This window comes from Oryzias melastigma, linkage group LG17 (genome assembly GCF_002922805.2).
Source record: "Oryzias melastigma strain HK-1 linkage group LG17, ASM292280v2, whole genome shotgun sequence".
Lineage (NCBI taxonomy): Eukaryota > Metazoa > Chordata > Actinopteri > Beloniformes > Adrianichthyidae > Oryzias > Oryzias melastigma.
The window spans coordinates 2245344-2263737 of record NC_050528.1 but is presented as its reverse complement, the minus strand read 5'-3'; the positions used below and the strand labels follow the sequence as shown (position 1 = coordinate 2263737).

The window sequence follows — 18394 nt, the reverse complement described above, 5'->3', positions numbered from 1 at the left end:
CAGCCCATTCCATCTTTATTCTTGTCAATATGTACGGATTCAACTCTCAAACAGAAATATTCTTCTCTTCAATAGACTGGAAAACATTTACTGCACTGACTATCCAAATACCCAAAGTCTTTTATCCTTTCTGGGGCTGATTTTAACACAGTTTTTGATCATCAGATGGATAGATGGCTTCCTAGGACCTTTGGAGAAACTCTCATCCAACTCAAAGAGTGTATACATGGTGCAAAAAAATCACAGAGCAGTCTCTCGCGTATCGACGTCTGGCTTACGTCTAAAGACTTAAAAAATGTTAAAGCAGATATTCATCCTTCACCGCTTTCAGATGATGAGACAATTCATCTAACGGTCTCTCTGTCGTGCTCCTCTGGTACTAAACTGAACAGCTCCATCTTTGAGCATGTGGAAGTGATATCTGGAGTTTATCCTTAATAAAACTTTATTGGAATAAAGCGCTAGCTGAACACACATTCTGTAATAATTGGGAACATTTGAAGTACAAACTTGGGAATTTTTTTAGAAAATATAGCTCTAACTTAACAAAAAAAAGAAGAGCTAATGAAACAGAGGTAATACAGAAGACCGCAGTTCTTACATCTAAACCAACAGAGATCCTCAATGAGACAGAGAAGACATCTATGACAGATTTACAACTCAAGTTAGATGAAATTTACAAGCACGAAGCTGAAGGAGCGTTCATCCGATCTAGGAGAAGGTGGATTGAAGAAGGAGAGCAGAACTCAGACTCAGAAACACCAGTCCAACAATGATTCTATTTCACAACTGAATATTAATGGGGTCATTTCTGATGAGAAAAATAATATAGCAAAATATTGTTTTGATTTTTATAGCAAACGTTATTCTTCCAGCTATTGTCCTACAACTGCTTACCGTTCTTAAGTCTGTCAGTGACATTTCTCCAGTGAGTGAAGCTGAGAGTCTGTAGTGATGAGCTCATCTCTTTAAATGAGGTCACAGATGCTTTAAAACGTTTAAAAATAAATCAATCCCCTGGAATAAACGCAGCCTTACTGCTGAGTTTTATCAACAGTTGTGTGACAATTTAGCCCCATTTTTTTTAGACGTTTTTAAAGAAAGCATTGACAGAGGTCCCCCCCCACTTTAACTCAAGGACTAGTTCCCTTGGTTCCTTAACTTAGGAAGGATCCCCTCTTCTTGGATAATTGGCGACCAATCACTTTACTGAATAAGGATGTTGGCATTGATTGTTGCAAATAGAATAAAGCCTGTCTTGGACACAATTATTGATGAAAATCAATCAGGATTTATGCAGAATCGTCACATTTCAAACAATATTAGATTAATTTGAGATATATTCGATTATTTCGAGCTTGTGCAGGATGACAGTCTTATTCTTTTTCTGAACTTTTATAAGGCGTTTGATTCTTCGGAACATAACTTTATTATTGCCTCTTTAAACAAATTCTGCAATGCTGTTCAAACCTTATATTCCAACAGTAATAGTTCTATAAAACTTGCTAGCGGCACGTCTCCAAGATTTTTCCGACAACGTGGGATAAGGCAGGGATTCCCCTATCAGTGTATCTGTTTCTTCTCTCTGTGCAGCTTCTCAACTCACATATCCAGCTCAGTCCATTAAAGGGTTTGATTGTTGCTGAGAGGGAAATATTCATAAGTCAACTAGCTGACGACACGCTCTCTTTCTTCAGGACACCTCACAAGCAGCTGTGGCAATCATCGTCATCCAATCCTTTTCTAAAGCTTCTGGACTTTCACATTTCCATCAACAGGTTCTCTTAGCTTGGACTTTGATTTACAAACACAGCTTCTCTCCACAGAGTTGCTTTATTCGGAATAACTGTCATATTGTTTATAAAAACAAAACTCTGTTTTTAAGTAACTGGTTTAATAATGGCATTCTTTCAGTCAACTATTCAAATAACCTGGGTTGTTATACAATTACTCTGAATTTATTATGCAGAATAAAATACCAACAACCCCCAAAGGATTTTCAGTGGTGCTTGATGCTGCACCATCTGGGCTCTGACAGCAGCTGACAATGTTTTCCCAGAGCAAAAGAAAACGTTTGAGGAAATAATTCTGTCAAATGATAGAATTACTAGACGTGTAGAAGGTCTGGACAGCAACTGAGGGGACTGTTTGTTGTTAATAGGTTTTGCTGACAATAAAGTCTCACATAGACATCACACAGCTCTGATGTTGACCAAAATGTATGATATTTCTAAGTTAAAACAATGTTTCAAATCTTGCTCGGTTTGGTTTTATGCGATGTGTTCAAAGGACACTTGGTCACTGAAGTTATTAAAACTTTACTTTTCTGTTTGTCTGTTTTTTTTCACTAAAATTGACCCCAGTCTGATGTTGAGTTCTTAGTTTGGCCCTCCTTGTCAATCACCTGTCTGCAGGTGAGCAGCTCGTGATGATGTATTTGATCCATCATTTGGAAAGTTCAGTTCTTCAGGAAAACAGGAAGTAATAAAAAACGTTGATCTGGATCCTCCACACCAGCAGGGGGCGCAAACGCACAGCGGCCGTCCAATAAGCTCCGCCAGAAACCAAAATTTCCCAGGATCCCCCGCGTCGCAGAATACTGTCCAGTCATTGTGATCCAGTGAAAGTCCGGTTCGGTTTGCAGACCCTTCCAGAACCTGACAGTTTGTTCTCCAGCACCATGAAGGAAACGTCGGCAAAGCGGCGCGACAAGGCGGGAAGCCGGGACAAGGCCGACAAGTCCCGGGAGGCGAAGGGGCCGAAGGACGCGGCTCCGCAGGACGTGGAGATGCCCGAGGAGGAGGCGAAGCAGCCCCGGGAGCTGGACAGCCTGACCCTGGAGGGTAAGAGAGGGGCCGGGGCCAGAACCGGCCGGAGGTTCGCGGCGGCCGAACCTCCGTCTGCCCGTCACGAGCGCCGCATCCGCGCGGCTAGCTTTAGCTTAATGCTAGCTGATGGGGAGCCGCGGGAAACCTGGAAAATACCCAGAAACTGATCTAGTTCTCCGAACGGGTCCGGAACCAGAACCTCGGGGCCCAGTGAGCTTGCACGCTAAAGGGGTTACCGGGAGACGGAGAGTGTGTCGTAAACGTCGTTGTTTATTAGCAGGAAAAAAGCTAGAACTGAAGCTTTTGTGACTCCAGAACTCTGGAACCGTCAGTGGGACGTCGAGATCCCGCACAGAACCGCAAACGCCACTCACGCAGACAGAACTGATGCGTTCACGTCTGGCTCCGAGCTGGAAGTTCTGTTAAAGTAGACCGGTTTAGTCTGGGCTGGACCCGTTCACTCTGACAACGATCCGGTTCGTAGTCGGTTCATTCTGATTGATCCGAATCATTTTAACAGATCCAGAACATCTTGATCCAATCGTCCATCAGTGAGACTCGGAGATCTATACCTGGTTCTGAACAGTTCAGGTCAAGTTTTTCAGATTCTTATTTCTTTAGAGTACAAACAAACAAGTAAACAAGAGTGAATTTCAGTTTGATCAAGTTCAGTTTTTCACATCAGAGTAATCATTATTGACCCTTTAACACCTACGCCTCTAAATTACTTTTCTGCTCATTTTGACTATGAAAAGGTCGGAGAATGTCCCACAAATGTCTGCCTTTGCCCCCTTTCCAGAAGACATTGAGTTTTCAATATCTATCATCATTTTACAATTTATTCTACAGTGCTCAGCAGAAATACGTACACCCTCTTTAAAAAGTACCAGTTTTATTAGTAGCTTAATGAACAAAATAACCATTTCCAAACTTTCCACTAGGATGAGTTTTACTGTACACTTGTTGAACTCCAAATCATGACATTTTCATGCATCTCATAGAAAAGGTTGATTCTGTAAGTACTCATATACGCCGAGCACCGTATGTCATAATAGACCAATTTTAATTGTAAAAAAAAAAAATCTCAATCGAAATGTGATTTTCAATTCAATCTACATATTTTTAGCATATCAAGCACATATTGGAGAAATATGTAAATTAAAATTAACCCTCCAAACATGACAGTAGGGGAGCAGTATGTTAAATATTCTAGCCTGACAGAACGCCTGTCCAAAGAGGAATGTTTTCAGCTTAACTTGGAATGTAGACTTTTTAAAGTTTAGAGTGAGGAGAAGCAGCACAAACGAAAATGAACAACAGGTTAAACGTTTACATTTGTCCAGTATCAAAAACATTATGACAAGCATTTGTGTCTTTCTCTCTAAATGTGCATAAAATGCCAAATATCTACAGGCGTTTTTGGTCACACAGGGCAGTTCCCTCCTTTGGCGATGCTGCCAGTGACTGCCTCAAGTCCCACACTTCCAGGGAGTCTGTTGGGGCAGATTCTGCAGCATCAGTGTGGAAAGATTTCACCTGGTGATGAGTTTCCTGTTCAGCATCAGGTTCTGCATCTTTCTTCCACTGTTGTTTAGGGCTGGGAATCACTGGGTACCTCACGATACGATAATATCGCGATACTGCGATAATTGGTAAAAATCCTCTCTAATAACTAACACTATGTAGAAGAACATATTTTTGGGGGAAAATATATCCCCATTTATTTTTTTTAGCTTAAGCACAATCATAATAAACAACTTTTCTTATTTTGTGAAACAAATTATAGCCAGTTCTGTGCAACATTACTGAAACCAGTAATACTGTCTTTAACAAGCATTCAGTCATTCATCCATTTTCCTGACCGCTTCGTCCCTTTTGGGGGTGCTGGAGCCTATCCCGGCTACTGAAGGGCGAAGGCGGGGTTCACCCTGGACAGGTCTCCAGTCTGTCTCAGGGCCTCAATCACACACATTCACTCTCACATTCACACCTAGGGGCAATTTAGAGTCACCAATTAACCTATAAGCATGTTTTTGGACGGTGGGAGGAAGCCGGAGTCCCCGGTGAAAACCCACGCATGCACGGGGAGAACATGCAAACTCCACACAGAAAGGTCCCAGCCGGGAGTCGAACCGGGGCCTTCTCGCTGTGAGGCAAGAGCGCTAACCACTGCACCACCGTCCCGCTTTAACCCTTTAAGGCCTAAGCCTCAAAATGTCCGCCTGGACTTTTCTGCTAATTTTGACTATGAAAGGGTCAGAGAATGTCCTACAAATGTGTGCTTTTGCCCCTTTTTTCCAGAAGACAATGAATTTTCAATATAAATAATCATTTTACTTTTTTCTTTATTTTAAAATAGTGTTAGACCAATTTAAATAGTAAAAAAACACAAAAAGCGAAATGTGATTTTTAGAGTTTTTAGTGAGAAAAACAGTGCAAATGTACATGAACAACAGGTTTTGTTTGTTAAAAGATTAAATTTATTTAATGTCAAACAATTTACAACAACATTTCTGTATGTTTCCCTCTAATTGTGCAAAAAACCAGTGCATAAAATGCCAAATATTTCCAGGCGTTTTTGGTCACACAGGGGAGAGCTGTCCTCTTTGGCTCCTCAAAGGTCTTGGTGATGCTGCCAGTGACAGTCCAGAGTCCCAAACTTCCAGGAAGTGCTCTTGGTGCAGAGTTTGCAGCATCAGTGGGAAAAGATTTCACCTGGTGATGGTTTTCTGTATTTAGAGATGAATTTTACACCTGAGATCCGTCTGGGGTTGAATCTCAGTGGATGAGGATCTCCATCAGATGGTTCTGCATCTCTTCCACTGCTGTTGATGTGATCAGCAGCTTTGATCTCTGACCAGATCACCAGAACCTCCAGCATCCTCACGTTTTCTCATCTTTGGTCCTCCAGCATCATCAGCTGCAGCCCACAGGACACTTGAAGAAACATAGTTTTCATTTATTATGATATTTACTTCCTGAACAAACATAAATATATGCCTGTTTTAGAAGATTACTTATAATATTTGAGTAAAAAAATAATCCAAGTGACATCTGAATGTCATTTCTCTCACACAGTTTGTGTTTCAGAGTAAAAACTAGCTAGCAACTGCTTGATTCCTTCAGGAAAAAACACGGAAATGCAGCTCCACAAATGTTACCTTTTCTCGCCAAAAATGACTCCTTATTGTTGCTCCTTCGGTCCCAAAGTCTTTTCTGAACCTCCATGAAGGTTATATTTGCCACGATGGTCGTCTTTCAGACATTTTTCTTATTTTTTTCGCTGTTATAAAAACTCTTCTCGACCGCTCCGGTCTCTGCATCTCTCCTCCGCTCCGTCTGTCTCACCGGTAAACAACGGAGCCCCCCGCGGGCTTCTGGGTAGAATTACCGTAATGAACCAATACTCACAAGAAAGCGCAATGTCTCAGCTTTCGGAAACTGTTGAAATTTTTAAAATGGAGCAGACGGTTCAGGAGTTACGGTAATTCAAAGAGCGTGTGTCCAAATGTGTCTGGGGCGACACGTTCGCCTTTAAAGGGTTAACGAGCATTATTTAGCACTATTTAGTGCAGAATTGTTGTAAGCAACAGAACAAAAATTAAAGTACTGTATTAAGAAATCATAGGATTGTACAGCTTTTCTCCCCTTATTGTTATTATTATTTTTATTTCTCTCTATGCTCGTGTGTCATGTGTAACTTGTATGTTGATTGAAGGCACTCTCTGCATCAAAAAACAGAATTGCCTCTCGGGGATAAATAAAGTTGTTTGAACTTGAACTTGAACAAAAATTAAATAAGTCAAGTGGCGACAGCTATCTACCTGCTAAAGAACGTCACGCCAAAGGATGATGAACATAATGTTTTACAGCCTCTGTCAACTGTTTCCTAATTTTTCATTCACTTTTCCCTCACTTGAAAAGGGCGGAGCATCCAAAAATGAAGGCTGATTGACTCAGACTGTCACTTGGGATTATTTTTCCAATCTTTATCCATTTTCCATTTGGTCAGTCAGCAGTCAATAGGTAAAAACCTTAAAACACACATAATAATGGCAATAAATATAATTTTAAGTGCTTCAATTAATTACCAACCTCCCTAATTTTACAGTGAATTCATGTACTTTATTTTAATTACATTTAAATTTAAGTTCAAACATCAAATATTACATTTTTATTCAAGAATGACTTTAAATTAACATTAGCAAAAAGTAATTACATTGTTTGAAAACTTCACACCATAAATTTACCAAGTTACACCGTACACCAGCAGGTTAAACATTGAAGTGCATGAAAACCAAAATTCCGACGGTACCTGAAGTACACAGACAACTGCGAAGCGTGAGCCTCGTTCCCACAGGACACCGATCAAACAGGAAGTAAGCGATCGTGGTCATTCTAGCGCTCAGACAGAGTCACTCTTACCGGCTGCCTCTCCTACAGATGGATTACAAACGTGCACAGGTAGACATGCTTCACACGCACTACCGACCCTGTATCTCACTGGTGCTTTTCCTGAATGAAGTGCGTGCATCGACATCAAATGTCCGACACAGCGCGCCCAGCTGCTCAACAGTTCCGTCACGCGACTCAGATGCTCAGCGCTACAGCCTCTTCAATGAAAATATCAGATCAATACTTGGTGAGAACCATCGAGAATCGATCGCTGGACTAAATATCGCGATATATCGATATTTTGGCACACCCCTACTGTTGTTGATGTGGTGAGCAGCTTTGGTCTCTGGCCTCATCACCAGCATCCTCGTGTTTTCTCCTCTGTGGTCCTCCAGCTTCATCCGCTGCAGCCCACAGGAAACTTGAAGAAAAAGAGTTTTAACTTACATTTGATATTTCTCTCACACAGTTTGTGTTTCACAGTAAAACTAGCCCACAAGTGCTTGATTCCTTTAGAAAAACAACCTGGAAATGCAGCTCCACAAACGTTACCTTTCTCACCCGAAATGACTCCTTCTGTTGCTCCCTTGGTCTCAAAGTCTTCTCCGAACCTCCGTGAAGGTTATATTTCCCTGGATGGTCGTCTTTCACACATTTTTTTTTTTTTGCTGTTATGAAAACTTTTTGGCCACTCCACTCTCTGCATCTGTCCACCGCTCCATCTGTCTCACTGGTAAACAAAAGAGCTCCTCGCGGGCTTCCAGGGGAGATTACCGTAATGACCCGATATTGACAAGAAAGCACAAGGTCTCAGCTTTCAGAAACTGTTGAATTTTTCAAATGGAGCAAACCGTTCAGGAATTAACGGTCAGCGCTTGTGCAAATGTGTCGCTAGCGACATGCTCGGTGTTAAACGGTCAAAACATTCCACCACACTGAATGGTCACATGACTGATCAATTCAAAGACTGAATGATGGTTGATCAGTTTCTGCTGCATCACATGAGTGTCTGCTGGGATACAGAACAATAAGACATAAAAACAACAAACTACCATTTCTTCCAACATCCGTCGCACTACTGAACAAGTCTGTCTAAGCACATGAGCTCACTTTATCTAAATTATAAACTGCTGTACTTATTTAGAAACATTTATATTTTTATCTTTCATTGTTTTACCAACTTTTATAATTGGCTGTTTCGTATATTGTGTTTTCGATGATTTACTCTATATTTTATGGGGGTTTTGAATTTCTTTTATAATTTTTAACATGGAGTGTATGTTGCTTGCTGTGTCACACTGAACTTAAATGGAGTTGTGTACGTGCGAATGTAGTCCAGCAGCCACTGTGAATCCAAGACGAATTTCTATAAAGTTGATTTGATTTTGATGTGATTGTTTTTGCCTGAGAGGGAAATGAACCAACCATGAATCAATCCGGTTCGGATCAGACCGGTTCTGACCTGGATCCTCCTCTCCTCAGATATCAAGGAGCACGTGAAGCAGATCGAAAAGGCCGTGTCCGGGAAGGAGCCCCGCTTCGTGCTGCGCGCTCTGAGGGCGCTGCCGTCCACCAGCCGCCGCCTCAACGCCAACGTGCTTCACAAGAGCGTGTGTGGCTTCTTCACCAGCAGCGCCGCCACCAGAGACTTCCTGCTGGGCTTCCTCGAGGAGGTGAGGCCGTGCAGGTGTGTTGGGCTGTGCTGTCAGACCCCGCCCCCCTGACCCGCTGTTGCTGTTCCAGCCCATGGAGGTGGCAGACGGAGACATCCAGTTCCGGCCCCGGACCGGGAAGGCGGCGGCTTCTCCTCTGCTGCCTGAGGTGGAGGCGTACCTGCAGCTGCTGCTGGTGGTGCACCTGACCAACAACAAGAGATACGCCGAGGTCTGAGCCCGCCCCTTTTGTTCATGTTGTTGTCCATGTTGTTGTTGTTCATATTCTTGGGGCCCGTTCCAAGAAGCAGGTTTTGTTGAGACTCTGAGTTCATGAACTCCAAATTCAGTCAAACCCTGAGTTCTGGTTTCAGAAACGGAGATAACTTAAACCTGCGAAAGTGGGTGAAACCAAACCCGTTTCAAGAAGCGGGTCAAGCTGAACTCAGAATCAATCGCTCTACCGTTTTTCATGGACTCTCTTAAAGGAGCGCCGCTTCTAAAGTAACAAACACCTGTTTAAGCTGGAATTTATAAAAGACTGGAAACGACTAGATGTACAGTATTCTGCATCTAAAATGAAAGTTTTTTATTTTTTATTTATTCATTTTTATTCATTAAAAAACATAGAATATAAACTTCAGTTGTAAAATCAAGTCTTGAGAAAAGGGAAAAAAATGAAAAGGGGACAGAAAGAAGAAAAACTTATTTTGTCTGCCCCTTTTAACAATCAATAAATCAATCAATAAAAAAAGAAAGATACAGACACACAAGCATTCGGCTGGTTCATTATACAATCGGAGAGGATTGGGAAAGAAAAAAACAAAATCTTATAAGTACAACATCAACCTGTGTGAAAGGAAAATCATACCTCTGGGATGAGTAATTGTCTGTTTTAGATAGTTTATAGTCGTTGATAATACTGTTTTTAATGTAGTTTTTAAAACTTGATACCGTTGCAGCATTTTTAATTTCTACGCTGAATTTATTCCATTTATTAACTCCATATACTGATACACATCATTCTTTTAGCAGAATTCTGTGTTTTGGTTTCACAAAGCTTTTCATTGAATTAGGAGGAAGGCATTTCATATTTACTTTATACATACATTTCAAAATATTAAAGTTTATAAGATCGTAAAGTTTTAATAGTTTAATTTAATAAATAATGGATTAGACGGTCCCTATAATTACTTTTTGTAATAATTCTTATTGCTTGTTTTTGCAATATGTAAATTGGATAAATATATGTTTTATAAGTTGTACCCCAAATTTCTATGCAGTAGTTCAGGTATGGAATAATCAAGGAATTATATAATAGATATAATGAATTACTGTCTAAGAACCATTTTACTTTGTGTAATACTGCAATTGCTTTTGCTATTTTGGATTTGACAGTGTTCACTTGTGATTTCCAAGATAGCTTTTCGTCTATAATAACTCCTAAACATTTTACTTCTTTTACTCTTCTGATATTAATGTTATCTATGTTTAATTCAACTGTATTGTTTGTATTTCTATTACTAAATATCATAAAATATGATTTATCACTATTTTCAAACCACGCTCTAATTTTTCCTAACTCAGTCTGCACCAGCTCTATCATATGCTCAATATTGTCTCCCGTACAATAAAAGGTTGTGTCGTCTGCAAATACAATGGAATTAATTTTTGGGATATTGAGCTTAAATCGTTTATATAAATGATAAATAGTTTGGGGCCAAGGACTGAGCCTTGAGGTACACCGCAGGTGATATGAGATAGATTGGATTTGGTGTTGTTTATTTGTACGTATTGTTGTGGATCTTTTAGATAGCTAGCTATCCATTGTAGGGCCAGTCCTTTGATCCCGTATTTACTGAGTTTTTGAAGGAGAACCTGGTGATTTATTGTGTCAAATGCTTTCCTGAGGTCTATGAAAATGCTGATGAGATGGTTCTTTTTGTCAATTGCTTCCGATATTTCTTCTGTCAATTCCATTAGTGCCATTCTTGTTGAATGTGTTGCTCTAAAACCGTATTGACTGTTACATAAAATATTTTCTTTATTCAGGAATTTGTCTAGTCTGTCTACATATAATTTTTCTAGTGTTTTGGAGAACAGGGAAAGCAGAGATATTGGCCTGTAGTTGGAAAAAACATTTTGTAGAGTGGTAAGACCTTGGCAATTTTCATCTTGTCTGGAAAGACTCCTACTGTAAAATATAAAGAACAAATATAGCTTAAATTATTATAATATAATCAAGTATGTCTTTTATCAGTATTATATCTAGGTCGTCACAATCAGTAGACCTTTTGTTCTTACTCCCTTTTACAATATTTTTTATTTCTTCACTAGTTACTGGGTCTGATAGCATGGTGTTTGAATTATTCTTTATATTTGAAGTAATATTATAGTCTGGTTTGTTTGGAATAGAGTTTGCCAAGTTTGGTCCAACATTTACAAAATAATTGTTAAATTCATTTGCTATTTTATTTATTTCATGGATTTCCATATGTCCATTATTAAAATAATTGGTTACTGGTGGGCCTGTTTTATTCTTTTTTTTACAATACTATTTATTATTCCCCATATTTCCTTGATGTTGTTTCTGTTTTCTTCTAACAATTTACTGTAGTAATCTTTTTTTTGTTTTCTCAATATTGAAACTAATTTACTTTTGTATTTTTTATATCTATTTTCAGCCTCCACAGTTTTTAGATTTAGAAAGTACTTGTATAAAGTATTTTTTTTGCACGCATTTTGCAGTCCTTTGGTCATCCATGGCTTACTTGTTCTCTCTTTTATGGTTATTTTCTTTATTTTGCAGTTTTTTCAAATAGACCACCAAAGATTCTTATGAAAGAATTATAAGCCAAGTCAACATCTTTAACATATACTTCCTCCCAGTTTTGCTGTTCCAGATCTTTTTTAAATGCATCTGCTGCTTTTTGGGATCTATCTAGGGCTGGGCGATTTGGGAATTTTCATATTGCGATATCGTTTTTTTCATTTTGCGCGATAACGATATTAAAAACGATATAAATCAAATAATCAAAGTAATCTTTATTGCAAACAGCTTTAGGACTTCAGATTTTTGCACCTTAACTTTGCCCCCCCCCCATTAAATCTTAGTTAGTTCAAATTAAACTTTCATTATTTTTTGTATTAACTGTAGTATTGAAACTAACTGTGAGGAACATTTAAATATTTCTAATAAATATTGTACATATACATAATGTACACAATAGTTAAACCATAACGGTGGTATGTTTTCAATAGGCTGTACAGAATTTCTGATTTATTTTAATCTGACTGCAGCACATACAAGTTCCTTTCAAATTAAAATTAAGTCTTAAAAACATTGTTCTAAAGCAGCAAATATATTGCAGTTATTTTTATATTATTTTCTCATTTCTTCTGAACATAAACTATAGGTACTGCTGTGCAGCAGAAGATAATAAAATGTAAACTTAAAATAACAGTTCTGATAATAGATTTAATCATCATTTCACTCAGTCATCTGACATGTGTACATGTTGGAGGATTGATCAAACACATAAGATCTCTTCATTTAGTGTCATGTCAGGAGTCGTTAAAAACAAGTTTATTTTACTATTATTAGATCACCTCATTAAGAAATGAGCATAAACGGCACAAATGTAACTAACAAATTCATTATTGATACACAATAAAACAACAAATTATTCTAATTCGAAGCTCTATACAAAAGATTTTGGTTAAGTCAGTCTCTCCTTCTCTCCTCTTTCAGCCCCGCCCCCCTGTTACGAGCATGCTCAGTCTCTCCTTCTCTCCTCTTTCAGCCCCGCGTGACACGTGACGCGCGGCAATAGACAGACTGTCTCCGTTTTCTTTTTTCATGGAGGTTCTCCTCTAAATCAGGTTTAAACTCCTGATTTTAAAGCGTGTCTTCTCTCTCTCACACTCTGTGGATCTGTCGGTAACAAACAGCTGCGGAGGAATAATCCAGTCGGACCGAACCATTTTCAGTTTAGAGGAGGGGGGTCCGGTGACGACGTTTCCAAAACAAAATATATAAACATCGTTACCTTGACATTAAAAATAAAAGTATTTGCGATTATATATTGGTTATTGGTTTACCTAAATAATGTTTTTCGTTTTGTCCTTTTGTCATCATTCGGGGTCTCCGTGCCCCCCCTCTCAGTCTGGGCTCCTAGAATCAGCCGCTCCGTAAGAAGAAGAACAAGCGCGGCTCTTCCGGGGGTTTCTCCCGTGTTCATTTAAAACGAAGGTTTATCGCAATAGACTCATTTCACTGTCGAAAAAAAGTAATATTGCAATAACGATAATTATCGTTTTATCGCCCAGCCCTAGGTCTAGCCCTTATAATTTTTTCTCTTTTAGTTTGATAGTGCTTATGGACTGTGAAGATTGGTAAATGATCACTGATGTCCGTCATCACAATTCCACTCTCGATGAGTTCTCCTGAGATGTTGGTGAATATATTATCTATGGTTGTTGAGCTATGTACAGTAATTCTTGTCTGTTTGGTTATTAGTGGACACAAGCCTAATGCATACATGGAATTTACAAATTCATTTACTGTCTTTGATTCAGAAATGGTTCCTAAATCAACATTGAAGTCCCTGCAGAGAAATATGTCCTTGTTTCGAATACCATTGTACATTTCAGTGACTGAATTAGTGAAAGACTCTACACAGGTACCTGGTGCTCTGTATACACAACTTATAACAATATTTTTTCTTTTTTCAGAAATTATTTCAATTAAGATAATTTCCATAACTTCATCAATGGCAGTTGTCATGTTGGCAATGATTTTACATTTCAAATTTTCACATACATACATACAGTGCCACCCTTCCACCTCTTTTTCTTTTTCTATTAACATAAAACATCTGATATCCATCAATTTGTACTTCATTAATATCTTCTTCTTTTAACCATGTTTCAGTTACTGCAATGACACTAAATTGTTTATTTTCTGTTAAATACTCCATTATTTTGTTGTGATTACAGCGCAGGCTTCTACTATTAACATGAATAATCGAGAAAACTCCATCCATGACGAGAGACCTGCTTAGGTCTCGTGTACTATAATATTTGCAGTCGCTTGTCGTGTGAAAGTACAGATTTTTATCCAGTTCTTTTCCAGGATCGTATATTTTGTATTCAAATTCCGCTTCTGTATTCATCGTTGTAGCTGTGGTACTCTATGTCCTTTACTTTTTATTTCATTTCTGCATCTCATCAGGCATGTTGTCATTCTCTTTTTTTCCCCCTGTCATTTGTATTGGTTACATTTTCCAGATCCTTTAAATCCTTTATCATCTTTGCCTGTGACCCTTCTTGTACTTTGATCCAAATGTTTCCATTTCGTGTCCAAGTAGCTACAATTTTTTTTCTGTTTCTTCAACCACCTAGCTTCTCTTGACTATTTCTGCATTTTTTTTGGTCAAGTGTTCATTTATATACACATTGGAACCTTTAAGCTTTTTTGCTTGTTGTAGCATGCTGTTCCTATGTTTTCTGTTGGTGAATCTCAGTATAATATTTGGTTTTGCGGTTTCAGATTTTTTGGGTAGTGTATGACACATGGAAATGGCTTCTGTTTGAATTTGTATATTTTTGCTGTGCAGAAATTTTACAACTTGTGTTTCAAGTGTCTCAAGCTCCTCTTGGGTAGCTTCTTCTGCTGAGACGCTTGCTGCTGCCCTGGCATAGTTTTTATGTCTAGTGGCTAAGCCGGTTATCACCAGATCTTCTCTTCGTGTATATTGATCAAGTTCATCAATTCTTTGCTCTAAGGCAGATATCTTGTTGTCTCTTTCTACCAATATTCTCTTTAGTTCTTGAAATTCTTCCATCCGATCATACAGTTTCTCCTGCTGTGTAGTTGGTTTTGACAGCTCACCTGACATGAAGTTAAGAGATCGTTTGATCTCTTCCAAGTCATCTGTTGCCTTTTCCCTGCCTCTTCCTGGTCTTCCACTTGGCATGTTCTCCAGCTGTGGGAATGGTGGAACAGTTTTCGAGTGCTGGAGCAAGCAAGTGGCCGAGGCCGGGATCGCTGGTGGCTAGGGCCGGGGATGCTGACTGCTGAACGCCGCCGGTCTCCGGTGAACGCCTCTCCGGAAATGCCGCCGGTCTCCGGTGAACGCCTCTCCGGAAATGCCGCCGGTCTCCGGTGAACGCCTCTCAGGGAACGCCGCCGGTCTCCGGTGAACGCCTCTCCGGGAACGCCGCCGGTTTCCGGTGCACGCCTCTCCGGGAACGCCGCCGGTCTCTGGTGAACGCCTCTCAGGGAACGCCGCCGGTCTCCGGTGAACGCCTCTCCGGGAACGCCGCCGGTCTCCGGTGAATGCCTCTCCGGGAACGCCGCCGGTCTCCGGTGAACGCCTCTCTGGGAACGCCGCGGTGCTCAGGGTGATCTCCAGTTGTGCCTCCAATTTGCGTTCTCTTTTCTGATCATCACTAGCTCTGTGGAGAAATTGAGGGTTGTTTCAGTCTGGAGGCGGAGCTTACAGCACAGACTCTTCTTGGAAGCAGCGGTTGGCAACGTGCTGACCTCAGCACGTTGCCAACCGCTCGTTTTTGTGGGTATGGGAGGGGCTGCTGCAGACAGTGCAGGTTTTTAGAGGATTACTCTTAAATGCATGAACAGATTAAAATGCCACTTTGGGGTTCTTTATGGTGAGGAATGAACTGTAAAATGCATTTAAAACCTCAAAGTAGAATTTCCATGGTAGAGCCTCTTTAACCCTGGAGATCCCTGTTAAAACATCCACCGTGCTGCAGGTCTCAAACCAAATGTTAGTACGATGGTTCTCGCGCCTGCCTTCCATTGCAGAAGGTGGGGTTCGAGACCTGTCATTAGAGAAGTTTTATTGTGCTAAAAAAGTCTTGAGAATTAAAATTAAATAAGTGCTTACTTTAACATATTCCAGGCAGCTACAGTGTTTCCTTTTAGTGTGCAGTGACATCCATGTGTGTGTATGTGGGGGTGGTGACCGTTTTAAGGAAAACGGTCATTCATGTTATTACAGGGATTATTGGTAAAATTATTAACAGATCAAAAACCATTCCTTACTTAACAAGTGATAAATTAACCTTCCTGACATGATTTAGTTCTTCTCCTGAACTGAAATGATTCAAATGTAGACGTTCGCATTAGATATTCTCTGTGTTTTACCGCTGCAACTGTGTTGATCTTCGTGATGTAAATGTTCTCGTAGTCCCATATGCTTGTCGGAACTCATCAGTTTCTGTCACCAGAAGTATGAAACCCTAAAGGTGTTTGTTCCCGTTGCCATGGTGAAGCGTCCTGTCTTTGCTCCAGTGATCAGGGCTTTTTATGGTTGTGACGCTCACACCTGATTCTGGTTCCAACAACTTCAAGTTAATTGAATCAAACTTTTTCAGCTGTTCTGAAACCAAAACTCTTGAGTTTGAAAATTTTGAGGTTTGGACTCTAAGTTTGTTGAACCTGCTTCTTGAAACGGGCCCCTGCTGTTCATGCTGTTGTTGTAATGGATATTGTTGTTGGTATTGTTTATGTTGTTCATGTTGTTGATGTCGATGACGTGGTCCAGGCTCAGAGGGCGTCCGACAACCTCATGCAGAAGATCAGCTCAAAGAAAAGCCGGGCTTTGGACCTGATTGCTGCCAAGTGCTACTACCACCACGCCAGAGTCTACGAGTTCCTGCAGCAGCTGCACACCATACGCAGGTACAACCTTGTGGTCCTTGAGTCTGCACGCCGTTAGAGCAGTCAGTCATGTGACCCTCCGTCTTCCAGCTTCCTGCACGGCCGGCTGCGCACGGCGACGCTGCGGCATGACGCAGACGGCCAGGCGGTGCTACTGAACCTGCTGTTGAGGAACTACCTCCACTTCAGCCTGTACGACCAGGCGGAGAAGCTCGTGTCCAAGTCCGTCTTCCCGGAGCTCGCCAATAACAACGAGTGGGCCCGCTACCTCTACTACACAGGTAAGACCCCCCGACCCCCCCCGACCCCCCCCAGCAGCGCCTCACCTGCGTCATGTGACTGCAGGGAGGATCAAAGCCATCCAGCTGGAGTACTCGGAGGCTCGCCGCACGCTGACCAACGCCCTGAGGAAGGCGCCCCAACACACTGCCGTGGGCTTCAAGCAGACGGTACGCGCCACACCTGCGGGGGCGGGGGCAGGTCTTGTGCTGACTAACCCTGATGTCCGCTCCCTCAGGTCCATAAGCTGTTGATCGTGGTGGAGCTGCTCCTGGGGGAGATCCCGGACCGGCTGCAGTTCAGACAGCCGTCACTCAAGCGCTCGCTCATGCCCTACTTCCTGCTCACGCAAGGTACGTGCACGCTAGGAGGCTTCTCTTTGTCTCTTGAATTTAACATGTTTTTCTTGATCTTGTAAATGTTTTCTAGAAGCTTCTGGATCTTCATCTCATCTTTGCAATAGTTTGTTTTAAAGTTTAAGAACCCGGGTCACTGACCGGAAGTTCTTCTGGTTCTGAATCTTCTCTGCTGATGTCCAAACAGCTGAACTGAGCTTCAGTGACGCTCTGATGGGAGGAGCCTGTCCTCACCTGTGTGTGTCTGTGTTCGTGTGTGTCTGTGTTCATTTGTGCGTGCACGTGCGCATTCTCAGCCGTGCGGACGGGAAACTTGTCCAAGTTCAACCAGGTGTTGGAGCAGTTTGGGGAGAAGTTCCAGACGGACGGGACCTACACGCTCATCATCCGCCTGCGACACAACGTCATCAAGACAGGTGAGCCAGTCGCATGTCAGCGTGTGACCTGCTGACCCGGCCCTCGCCGCTCACACGTGTGCGTCTGTGCGTTCAGGCGTGCGCATGATCAGCCTGTCGTACTCCCGCATCTCTCTGGCCGACATCGCTCAGAAGCTGCAGCTGGACAGTCCGGAGGACGCAGAGTTCATCGTCGCAAAGGTAAGCGTCTCAGTAAACGCCTGCTGCGCCGCGGCTGCTCTAACCTGAAGGCGCCGTGACCCGCAGGCCATCCGTGACGGCGTGATCGAGGCCAGCATCAACCACGAGAAGGGCTTCGTCCAATCCAAGGAGACCATGGACATCTACGGCACCAGAGAGCCGCAGCTGGCCTTCCACCAGAGGATCTCCTTCTGCCTGGATATCCACAACATGTCTGTGAAGGTGAGCAGCCGCTAGGCTCCACCCCTCAAAACCTTCACCTGGACCGCACAGGGTCCAGTTCTAGTCTGTGAGACGCTGAAGACCTGTGTCCTCCTGCAGGCCATGAGGTTTCCTCCCAAAGCCTACAACAAGGACCTGGAGTCAGCAGAGGTACGTGCACGCTCAAATGCACGCTCATGTTCATGTGCACGCTCATGCACGTACTCATGCCCTTACATTTATGCATTAATGAATAAAGGAGGCATAAACCTGTCTGTGTGTTTGTGTGTCTGTGTGTTTGTGTGTTTGTGTGTTGTGTCTGTGTGTTTGTGTTGTGTCTGTGTGTTTGTGTTGTGTCTGTGTGTTTGTGTGTCTGTGTGTTGTGTGTCTGTGTGTCTGT

General features: G+C 41.6%; 1 protein-coding gene and 2 long non-coding RNA genes across 3 annotated transcripts; 1 reads left to right on the top strand and 2 right to left on the bottom strand.

The window, feature by feature from the left end:
• Positions 1-2514: 2514 nt before the first annotated feature.
• psmd3 (proteasome 26S subunit, non-ATPase 3) lies at positions 2515-18165 on the top strand (the record flags this gene model as incomplete). Its single annotated transcript, XM_024262186.2, is given in 11 exon segments — positions 2515-2843; positions 8706-8896; positions 8967-9107; positions 16447-16583; positions 16653-16843; positions 16908-17011; positions 17080-17194; positions 17494-17613; positions 17690-17793; positions 17860-18015; positions 18115-18165. Coding segments are annotated over 11 exon segments (1473 nt in total), but the record flags the coding sequence as incomplete, so codon positions are not given.
• Positions 5232-6354, bottom strand: LOC118600003. The gene is made up of 2 exons (XR_004949570.1): positions 5990-6354; positions 5232-5765 (listed from the first exon to the last, which is right to left on the bottom strand). It is a non-coding gene; the product is annotated as an uncharacterized LOC118600003 (long non-coding RNA).
• Positions 7164-8091, bottom strand: LOC112139401. Its single transcript, XR_002917989.2, has 3 exons — positions 7776-8091; positions 7534-7644; positions 7164-7441 (listed from the first exon to the last, which is right to left on the bottom strand). It is a non-coding gene; the product is annotated as an uncharacterized LOC112139401 (long non-coding RNA).
• Positions 18166-18394: the final 229 nt, after the last annotated feature.